Genomic DNA, 12,130 nt, shown 5'->3' with positions numbered 1-12,130 from the left:
CCCCCCCCCCCCTACCATCTATTATCACGTATAACATATGGCTCGGCCCCTATCCTGTCCCAGCCGAAGCGCTAGGTCCTGTTATTGATATAACCCTACGTAACCCTGGAATAATACGAAATCCAATTAATCTTTTGACAAATAGTTTTCATGTACGTAAATGATAAAGGGGGGGGGGGGAAGACTAAAAGCGCAATTGTAAGGATAGACCTAAGCTTCTTGTTACAGCGTTCTCGCAGTTCTTTATACGGTTCATCAGACCATCTGTTGCGTTGCAGACTGCCAAGATATGTTAAGCGCTGCGGCTAGTATAGGGTAGGAAGGGTTTTAGCTCTCGACTGGATCGCATTCTGTCAAGAGTTTGTCGTGATACCTTTGAAGAATTCTATAGGGGGGGGGGAGGGGTATTATGAGATTCCGTAGCGCTTGGCCCCCATAGCCTGTCCTAGCCGCAGCGCTGGGCCATATATATATAGCCTTCCTATAGTTGCAGTGCTCGGCCCTAAACGCCTGTCCCCCAACCTAATCTTAAGATTTATAAAAGTTATTGATATGTTACAAACACTTTTTTATAATTTGAATGTTCAAATTTTAGGTATCCCTGTCCTTGCAGTTACTAAAGCAAATAAAATGTGAAAGATAAGAGTTTGTAGTAAACGATGTGATGCTATCTTAAATCTAACTATATATAGTTAGATTCAGCTGTGAAGTGAAGAACTAAAATGCCGGAGTGATTTTGGGCAGAGCAATGCAACCCATTGGGCTCTGCCTTATTTCTCTAAAGGAAGAATGATCACAATTCTTTTTAGAGTTATCAATTCATTTTTACACAAGAAATCTTCTTATTTTACACATTTATAATTCCAGCTTCATTCTTCATTTTAAACTTGGAACTTTAATTAAAATTTTAATCTTTGATTAATTTTCGCCCTTAGGCAATTTTATATTAAATCTTTTAGCTTTTATCAATTATCATATTTTTATGATCATCTATTTTTCTATAGATAATCGTCAGCTGTTCGTCCATTCCCACTTTAACAACTTTTAAAGGTATTAATATTATTTTTAATTCAATTACTTTAAATGTTTTGATTCAATTTCCTAAGTAAATCCTCTTCCTAATTTGTCTGGGGTTTAGTCTTAAATTAGGATTATTTATTGATTAAAAAACTTTTTATAAATAAGTTTAAATATATATTACAGGGTCTATTTTGAAGGGTCGCAACGCCTTGGGCTTTGATTTTACCGATCTTACTCAATTATGCCTTTCCGTAGTTACTTATATGTACATTGTAGCACTTTAAAGCACTTGGCTTTGGCAAGATTATTATACTTTTTTTGCTCGAGAGCTTGCAATCTTTAAATCACAGTGTCCTCTTGCACTTAAATATTCCATTTACTATGTTAATAATTATACTTTCAGCTTTGGATAAACTCGTGGAAACCTATGATAGTTATAACGATTATTATGAACACGATCATGATCACAGTGACCTGTATGATCACGATGACAATCATAGTGACTTGAACAACACCAATTATGATCACAGTGATCTGTATCATCCAATAAATGACCGAGTGAATTCTGGTGATGATATTGAAAATCCTTCTGATTCTGATCAACTCCAATCTGATGCAGGTAATTTTCTCATTTAAGATTTAAAGCTTGGTACAAAGCTTTGTTTCTAGTAAACCATCAAAAATAATAAAAAAACTCAATTTTTTTGCATTCAAGCTTTCTTGTAGGCTAAAATTGGTTTATTTCTGTGAATCACATAGTAAACAAATAAAATACTCCATCCTAATTATAGAGTTTTGGGTCGTCTTTAGAGTTTCATCATTTGTGGGTAGCCCTGTACAGTGTACACATAGATTCAAACTGCATTATATAAAATGCATCAATTTTCAAGACTAAATTGTTGCCAAGCATTTGACTTTGATTATACCGCTCTAAATCAATTTTTAAGACTAAATTGTTGCAAAGCATTTGACTTTGATTATACCGCTCTAAATCAATTTTCAAGACTGAATTGTTGCAAAGCATTTGACTTTGATTATACCGCTCTAAATCAATTTTTAAGACTAAAGTGTTGCAAAGCATTTGAATTTGATTATACCGCTCTAAATCAATTTTCAAGACTGAAGTATTGCAAAGCATTTGACTTTGATTATACCGCTCTAAATCAATTTTTAAGACTAAAGTGTTGCAAAGCATTTGACTTTGATTATACTGCTCTTAATCGTGTATCCATGCTACTTAAAAATGAGTTAAAGATGTGACATAACGGGGAATTATTTTTTTTGTTTTTGATGGTTTTTTAGGATTGTTAAAATAAGAACAACTAAATGTAAACATAAAAATTAGCTTTAGATAGCCAAGAATGGGGTGGGGGGGGGGGCTATTGTTTTAAATCAATTAGCAAAACTAAAATCTGGAAATAACTCTTGAAATTACATATATACCTGTAAGATTTATAAAGGAATATTAAATTAGTTTTTAAAATCATAACAGCCCATTAACTTGGACTGATTGAGCTATAGCCTAAATATTTTAGTGAATCATTGCATAGAAAGACGACTGTAAAACTTTTAATGGGATTAAATAGTCACATGAACTTAAACTATAATAATTGTGCAGTGTTCACAGACCCATACCATGCTGGTTATAAGCTGTTTTTTAAACTGTGCTTTAAAGTAATATCAAATGAATATTTTTATGAAATTAAATGTCGTCTGTCAATTCCCCAGTTTTATTAGCCCCACTGACGCGTGTAATGATTATTGCCCAAATATCTCCACGAATTGACTCATTTTATTTTTAAATTATTAATTTTCATAAAGATAAGAAGTAGTTGTATTATTCATATATAAAGATTGTAAGGATGTACATTATAATTATAAACTTAGTGATCTTAAAATAACCTGTAAATTTTAATTATTTCCATTCTCAGAATAAAATGTTGATGTTTTATCTCTAGCTTTGCAACTTTTTTGGCGTAATTTTCCCCCACATTTTTTTCTGGTTTTCTTGAGTTAGAAAAAATGAGAGAAATAAGGCTTCATCTAGGCTTCTCAAGTTCTTCATGTACAAATTTAGATTGACTATTATATTACTTGTAATCTGTACACACAATAATAGAAATAAATAAAAATGTCTTATTTTCTCCACTCCATCTCTAAATGTACCCCAAATTTTGTGACTTCTTGCACAATCATAAGACATATTATAAGCAAATAAAAAAGTCCTAGGTCACTTACTGCCTAGATACTGCCTGAAACATTCTAATTAGCATGATTTTATCTGGTTTCTTTCCAAAAAGACTTTTTCAGATTTTACCGAGGTTATGCTACAATTCACGTCCTGGGACTATTAAAAAAAAAATCTCAAAATTTAGAGACCCTGTCATTTACGGTTAAAAAATATCGCAAAAACAACTACAGTTACGTTTGACTTAAAACCTGAAAATGCACATGATTTTTACGAGTAAATGAATTATCTCTGAAAGGACTCCACAGGGATTTTTAATCTATAAAAGCTAAAATTGCTTGGAATATTTGACCTTAATGAAATATAATTAGATTCCATTATTGGTTAAGCTCAACAAGATGATTAAAAATTATCAATGTCTTAAGTTTTAGCATAAAAGTTCACTTGATTCCTCTAGAATGTAGAAACTGTTGAAACTGTATAAATATCTGAAAATTCTTCTTGTTTATTTCCTCTTTTTATAGAGAAGACAAATATCGAGAAAAGAATCCTAGATTCCCCCTGGGCCTACTCTATTCTACTCCACAGGGTGGACAAACAAATTATCAAGTTTTGGCAAAAAATATTATTATATTATTGGTATTTTACATTGTCCCATTATTGCTTTTAAGATTTTGATTTTGATTTATTCTGTTTTAGTTTTTTTGGTACACCAGATACTAGGATTCCTGGAAAAAAGCAAAGATATGCTTTGATAGAAAAATAGACAATACTTAATATAAAAAAATACTTGTACTGCTAATAGTTGTTTTTCTTCAAGTTGTGCTTTATAAGGAATAATTGTTTATTCAGAGTTACCCATAAAGGATGACACTTCATTCACAATAAAAATCTTGATTTTATATAGTCATTAGGCTCTCTGGTATGTAGTTGTACCTAAAAGCAATTGAAGCTGTGTTTCGGATCCGGATCCGTTAGGTTCTCAACATTTTGGGTCCGGATCCGGATTTAAATGTGCAAATATCAGACAAAACCTGCTAACGAGAAAAAGATTGCTCTCAAAACACAAATATCAATGGTTAGCTATAAAATTAAAACTTACTAATCACTGAATGGCTGTCTTAAGTTTTAGCATCAAAATCATCGAATGAAGAAGGAAAAACATTTCATGTGTTAAAATTCAGAAAATCTTAAAGAAATGTTCAGGAAATGATTCCGGATCCGATATTTGACTAGGATCCATTTTTCAGAGCTGATTCAGGATCAGGATCCGCATCAAAAATAGAGAATATTTAATACTTTTGAGAAAAAAAAGAGTAACAGTGGATCCAGGATCTGCACCCCATCAAAATAAATTGGATCCTTCGCACTTGTTCAAGTTATAATCCATATAAGCTCTCATTGATCTCAATATTTGCTGGTCTGAATACTAATTACTGACAGAATTGTGGACTATAAGCATCATTAATATTTTGTCTGTCTGATCTAATAAAACCAGCAGTGTGTGTGTACTAATTACTTTTCTTTTTGCTTTGAGGGTGTTGTGGAGGACCAGTTTATTCATATATATTTATCATATTTATCCCTGTTTATGTTTACGTGGAAGTTGACCAGTTCCTGTCAACTCCCTCTTTGTACTTTACTAAACACATTGTACGCAAATATATATTCAGACATCCAGTGTTCTCTCTCTTGAGTAGATCTAGTTTCCAACCTTTACAGTGGTAACCCCGACGTTGAAATTTTCACGCAGCCACTATTCACCTACAAACCTGAAATTATACCCATCACCGTCCCTGTATTTTTCATACGGAGCTATATAGTAGGGTCCCTGTTTGGTTCAACTTTATTTATTTCAGTTCTCCTGTGTTTCCCGCTGCCCAGCAGTTTGTTTTCAGCCTGGAGACTGAACAGAAGTACATGATGTCTACAGAACCCGAGGAGCCCCGTCTGACCGCCGTTTCCATCAAGCTACCGCCATTCTGGACTGGGGGGGCCGAGGCCTGGTTCAACCAAGCAGAGGGTCAATTCATTACCAAGGGAATAACAGCCAGTATTACTTGCAGATAATTACCCCAGAACAATTCAGGCCCTGAATAGCAGGGATTACTCCACTTATTGCCCCTACAAGTTACAGTTGCCCCCTCCAAAAAAAGCATTCCCTAATCAGTCTGCTTTTAACACCTTTAAAAAATTTGTGTATAAAGACGACTATTTTCATGAAAGTAGAAGTTTTCTAAATGATTCTCAATTCAAAAGTAATAGTCAAGGTCATTACAACTAGATGTTTTTTTAATAGATAAATTAAGATTTGGTAAAAAAAAGAAAACCCGCTAAAATTTATTAAGTTTTCGAGTTCTTGACCAAATAGAATTCTTCTAGATTTGTCTAAAATTTGTGTGAAATAATTTTTCAAGAAAAAGATTTTACATTCTTTTCTATTTTCTTTTTTTGAGTCTTGAAGATATTGTATTCTTGTTATTCATGACAAGAATTTAATTTCGCTGTTTTCACGAGTTTGACAATTTTGTAGAAACATAAACATGAAACATTTTTTGAGTTTATTGTTTGTTTTGTACAGCTAATGTAGATGCAAGTGTTTCATGTCATGAACATAGTTTATAATAAGCATAGATTAATTAACAATAACAGATAGAACACTAGATGTCGTCTTTTCAAGATTTAGGGATTTTTGTTCACAATAACCCTGAGGCAGAAGCCCAAAGGAGTTACGCGTATGCGGCGTAGAACAAGCCCTCTCTTTGGAGCATGCGCATAACCTTTTTTTTTGTCTACTGCCTCAGGGTTATTGTGAACGAAAAACACAAAAATCTTGAAAATATGACATCTAGTGTTTTATTTGTATTGATAATCAATCTATGATAATAAGAAATAAATTGGCTGTGAAAGCTTGTGAAAATTCATAAATCTACACATTTTAGAGGATTCTTTTACCTCGCCATAACATTTTTGCCTTTTTTTGAAAGTGTGGGGTTCAGTTAGGCTCCAAACAACAAACATTTTTAAGCTGATTGGATCAAATTTTGTGAGAAAACATTGTCTGACCTAAACACTTGTGACAAGGGCGTATACAGAAATAAATGTAGGGGGGGGCAAGATTTGCGCGAAGGGGGGGAAAAATTCGAACTGTAAATTCATAACACTTGGCTTCTTGGATATCAGGCTTAAGTATAAGATACTTAAAAGGCACACATACAGTCCAAATAATTACCTTCTAAGCATTGTTTCTAAAAAATCGACATTTTATTATACTTTTATAGGTATATTTAGTATTTAATAATTTGATCTATTCCTTTTATAGCCTGGTTTGGGTTGATTGATTTATTGAAATGAAAGATAAGTATGATTCGCCTAGGATGTAGTTTATCTTTCGGGCTTCTTTTGGTTTAATGAAAGATGGATCCGTTTCTATAGTTAAAAAATATATATTTGTTGACAAGGACAACGAATACTGTTAGTCTGTTTAAATGTTCGTATGTCTGATCATAACTCCTATATCCCTTGACCGATTTGCCTCACATTTTTATTGAGGGAATTATGTAGATCCACGGGAAATTTCTAAGAGGGTCAACTTTTTGTAAAAAATTTATATAAAGCTGGATTTCCAAGTTAGTTGGGTATAAATTAAATTAAATTAAGTACATAAATCTTTGTCTTAATTTCATTGAACTTTATTTTGTTGTTCTGTTTTAGACTCTGAGGATAATGCCAAGAATAAGCGTGATAGATACTCTAAAAACACCAAGCTAGGTTGTAAATCTAATGGGTGAGTACCTTAAACCATTGCAGTGCAAACCCGTGAACATTGACATGATAGTCGTCTTGATTCTTTCTTTTAATTATGAATTTAAATTTAAACAGAGCATTTGTAATTTCTGGAATGCTCGGGGTACATTTTAAACCAATGAATCATGCAGTTGAAATTACCAAATCCAAGTATTCTGAAATATAAGTAATGAATCACAATTTGAAATGTTTCGCTACTCGCTGTTCAAGAAGTGAGTAACATTAATGTACATTTTTTTTTTATTTTTAGAATCATGTTCAAAGCGTTCTTAGAATATTCAAATGTACTAAGCGTTAAAAAGCCCAAACACAAACAAGACTGTTTTCTCTAAAAGTTTCTTTAAAATACGCAAAATGTTGAAATGAAAGAAAATTTAAAGATAATGTAATCATAACTTCTTAAAAATAAACTAATGAATTTTTGAAGTTTTAAAATTTTTACTTCGCAGATTTTTGTTGAAACATGAGCCACATAAAGCTAAATTAATATTTACGGTTGAAGATATCTAATGAGGAAAAAAGTTGCCTTTTGCCTCTTTGTGTAAAACTTTTTTATTTAACGGAATCTTGAAATTTGTTTTAGATTTCTTCCTAATTTTTGGGATATGTATTATTCTCTGTTTTTACTAAGAAACATTTTAGAACACCTGGCCCACCAGAGTTTGATGAGTCCATCGTAAAACTTGTTTTAATATCAGGTAAACAAATAAGCAAATAAGAAAATATTTTAGGATTTATATTTCTAAACTTATTAATAAAGAAACAAAAGTGCATTTGAATGAAAATTTGTGAATGGAATAATTTTGGATGAAATTATTGAAAACATGTCTTGGAATATATCTTTTACTCTCAGACAAATTTCCATTGATTCTAATTTGTCTGAGAGTAAATGACATTCCTTTTTAAAGAGGGGATTCAATGATAAACCCGAGTGCTTGCGGATTTTGCGGATTTTTTTCCTTTGTAGATTTTCAAAGTATCTTTCAATGAAAATATCCCGGCGGGATTAAATGAAAATTGTTGCATACCAAAAAAACAGCTTTTTATAAAGGAATGTATATTTTTTTTAATTGCATTATTATAGTTGTTTTGCTTGATAAAAAAATTGATTGGGCCAAATTCTTTCTTGCACCATGATTTTGGACTGTCGCGGTTAAAAAGTTGCAATTTTAGAAATTTACAAGAAGTAAAACCTGAACAACTTATTTCGGCTACAACTTACTTTTTTTCTAAAAAATAGCATGATTGCAGTAAGAAACCATAAGAAATACAGGCGTTATTATTAAAATCAATATTATCTAATTGGATGATGAGCTAGAAAGATTTTTGTTACCGCAGATGCAAATTCTATTGGTTCAGAATAGACACAAAAATCGTGACTGGACCATGATTAGATCAGGCGCTTCCGGAAAACTGAAACAATGGAGCTCTAAATCGTATTATAATTATATTAATTGTTATATTTTTTCAGGAGCTAATCTAGGATCTAGGCATGATCTAAACTGTCCTTACAGGGGTTGTCCTAAACCATTAATAAAATGGATCAAGGTAAACTAAACACATTTAAAAATGATTTTTTGAAATTTTCTTCCATGCAGTGAGCATCGTTTATGAATGTAAAACTTGCCCCCTCTCTTTCACTTAATCTACAGAAATATATCAAAATTCAAAATTTCATTTTTTTGGTTTTCAATTTAAGTCAATTTTATTCATTAAAAATTATTTAAAGGAACTGTAAGCGTAAGTTCAAGTGCCCCTCTATGAAAAAGTGGCAATGTCCGATTCACAACAATACCCTGTACAGCTTTTTTTTGATGAAGTTGGAAGTAAATGTCAATGATAATTGATATAATTTTTTTAATTGTGGTTTTAAAAGGAAGGACTTGCGTAATTATACCTCATGAAAACATACTAGCAAATAATCAGAATTAAACACTAACCCAAGAAAAACGGAAATATCTTCCACATTATTGATCAGATAATCGATGACTATAGGTTGTAATATCTGAATGATTTGTTTGATATTAATTTGATTTTTTTACGGTCTAAGTCGTATGTTCCAACTTCCTCAATTTGTATGGGCGCTACGCTCTTCGGTATGAGACGTCTTTATCAATTTTCTCCTTATAGACGCAACAGATAGAAGTAAGATTAGTAGCGATCAAAAGCGCTTTTTTATCGCATTAAGCCTATACCCCCTTTCATTTTTCGCGAACACTCCCTTTAAAAAAGTATCTCATTGACGGCATATAATGAGGATTAAAAATATTTCTATTAAGGACGGAAAGGAGGTGAAGAGAAGAAGTTATGTAATGGGGCAGTCGGAGATATCTATTAATAGAAGACGAGGCAGACTAAGTATTATGGTAGGACACTTTTTAAACTTATACTTTTTCAAGGATTTAATATTATGAAAATTTATGTCTTGATGAAATGTAATAAAGACGATATCGTTTTTTTTTATTTGCGTAAGTGTTAAATTCGGGCAACCGCAATAAAAAATGAAGCAATCCTTGAAGTGATGATTTTTTTCCAGACGTGTATTGATGGTGTTCCAAAACGATTCTTCTCCATTTTAATATATTCACAAGTAAACATAAAATTTCAGATAGCTATTTCAGCTTTATGTAAAAGTTGACAAAGTAATATTCATCTTTTTTTCAAAAAGTATATGATTCAACAAAACTGCTTATTTTAAGATATACTCGTTTCCTTACAATAACAAATAATATTTTAAGATATACTCGTTTCCTTACAATAACAAATAATATTTTAAAATAAGTATAAAAGACAAAATGACGTGAACAAAAAACTAAAAAAAAGTATGTTAAAAATCTAAAATTGTTGTGAAAAGGAAACATCTTATTGTGAATCGCACATGGAGGTTTCTTGAAATTACGCCTGCATATATTTTTATTGTAAATGAAAAATGTTTAAATTATTATTATTTTTACCTTGTTGAGGCATCAAGTTGTCTAGTGTGAGAAAATGATAAGATAATAAAGTTTACAATTTAGATTTTTACATTTTTTCAGGGGCATTTCTTTTCAACCCGACCCCCCCCCCCCCCCCCCCCCCCCCCCCGGACTGAGACCCTCTCTTGAACAAAAAATTAGGTTATGTTCACGGGTCACCAACATTAACAGAACAGTTAAAAAACAACTTTTAAGAAAACAATGATTTCAAAGAGTTCAGCACATAAAAAGAATTTTTTATAAAATATTAATTTTATCCTTCAAAAACCTAATGCATCCTAAGATGGGGAAACATATGCTAAAATTATTTTAACATAAAACCCCAGCTAGTTATGGGACGTTGAAGATAATTCAAGTAACTTAACTTTTTAGATTGGGCATCTCTGATTAACAACAGTACCTTTAAAAGAACTCTATGATCAAGATTTTATGCGATATGCATTCGTTTTTCTTTGAAAATTTATCTTTTTATTTGTGGTTTCTCTATCAAGTGTCTTTCAATGCTTCAGAAACAACAAAGGACATTGTTAGAATTAACATGGTTCAAGGTAGAAATACGGAGAAATCTTCAATGCATTATTTTTCAGATAAACATTGTGAGGGTACCATTGGAAATTATGCTTGCACATAGTCCATACTTGAAATTACAAGCTCGCTTCTATATGTCACGATAAAAATCCTGATAAAAAGCCACTTTCTTTTTATACATTCTGCCATTTTATAATTCTGAAAATAAATAGAACTACTTTTATTTTTTGTCTAACTTTTCATGATGGTTGACTGCTTGTTTGTTTGTTAATAGTGCGGAACTTAAAATGTAAAATTTAAAACTTATATAAACCTTTACTCCTTCAGATTCAACTGTTTCAAACTTCAACTTAGTGTGAGAAATATATTAACCAATTATATTTTTATTTTATACACAAGGAATTTGACAGTTATCAAAGTGAATCAACTTATTAGAATTAATTTTTCTTCTATATATATAAATTTGGCTTGTCTGTCTGTTTGTTTGTTTGTCTGTCTGTCTGTCTGTTTGTATCCAATAAACGTCAAAACGGCTGAACCGATCGAGCCCAAATTTTTTGTGGGACATCTAGGGACCCCAGGGAAGGTTTATGAATGATCAAAATTTCAAATATTTGTCTCCATCAAAATTCGATCTCCATTAATTTTTTAAAAATTTTGAAAATCCACGAAATTTTTGTGAAAATCCGCGAATGATTTATGTTATGTTTTACGATGTACACGAAAAGAACATGTTCACAATTAATTTAGAAGATGGGCGCAGGCTAGTAAGATAAACTTTAACATGAAAAAAACTTAAAGATTTCGAGTTGAAACTTTACGGAATTTAAATTGCGGTAGCAAGAATTATAAGAGGAAATAAATTATAAAGTTTAAAGGGAAATATTTGGCACTCGCCGCTTAATGTTTAATTGAGCTTTTAAATAAAGCATGGAGTTGGAACCACGGGATGGAGTTAGAACCACGGGAATGTCGTAGGTTTGCCTTTTTTGGTTTCCAGGCAAAGCTGGGTTTTTCAAGCTAGTGTTAACTAAAGTAAATATTATGACATCACTAAACATAAAATGTTTTCAAATTGTTAATAATTTAAATTATTATTATGTATATAAAATGTAAAAAATACGTGTTAAGATAATAAGACAAAGGACCATAAATTAGTATTTCTCTGCCAAATTTCCAATTTGTTAAGTTACTACTACGTACAACGATTTTATTTAAGCATTGGCCATAACTTTAAAGATAAGAAGTGTTTGCTTATTATTCAAGTTTTAACCGACCCTTCCCGCGCAATCCAGGTTCAGGGTTTCCGCGGAAATGTTTTTATTAAAAACTAAATGTTATTTTTCTCCCGACGCTATACCGCTTTTTTCTGGTAATACAATATTTGAAACTTGTATTTTAGAATAATCGGCGGCCGGACGATGGTTTCTACACCTGTATTATTTCTAATGAATATGGTTCCATCAATCACACCATTCAGGTAAGAGAAATATGGGAAACAAAAAAACTTCTAACACTCTTAAATGTCGTCTTCTGTTGCACAAGCACATGCAGTGGGATCAAAAAAAGTGAAATATTAAGATGGAATTTAAGCAATCTAAAGTGCAGTTGT

General features: G+C 31.8%; 1 protein-coding gene across 1 annotated transcript in view; it reads left to right on the top strand.

Moving 5' to 3' along the window:
• Positions 1-574: 574 nt before the first annotated feature.
• Positions 575-12,130, top strand: part of LOC111712748 (fibroblast growth factor receptor 1) — a 32,078-nt gene continuing 20,522 nt past the window's right edge. The window contains exons 1-8 of the mRNA XM_023487456.1: positions 575-784; positions 1,005-1,050; positions 1,424-1,639; positions 6,923-6,995; positions 7,658-7,713; positions 8,487-8,563; positions 9,295-9,381; positions 11,921-11,998. Coding sequence (XP_023343224.1) covers positions 749-784; positions 1,005-1,050; positions 1,424-1,639; positions 6,923-6,995; positions 7,658-7,713; positions 8,487-8,563; positions 9,295-9,381; positions 11,921-11,998 — 669 coding nt within the window. The 5' untranslated portion in view covers positions 575-748. The remainder of the gene's footprint in view (positions 785-1,004; positions 1,051-1,423; positions 1,640-6,922; positions 6,996-7,657; positions 7,714-8,486; positions 8,564-9,294; positions 9,382-11,920; positions 11,999-12,130) is intronic.

The sequence above is a fragment of the Eurytemora carolleeae genome, unplaced genomic scaffold (assembly GCF_000591075.1).
Source record: "Eurytemora carolleeae unplaced genomic scaffold, Eaff_2.0 scaffold1311, whole genome shotgun sequence".
Classification (NCBI taxonomy): domain Eukaryota; kingdom Metazoa; phylum Arthropoda; class Copepoda; order Calanoida; family Temoridae; genus Eurytemora; species Eurytemora carolleeae.
The sequence above is the reverse complement of the archived record's forward strand: the minus strand, read 5'-3'. Positions and strand labels throughout refer to the sequence as shown.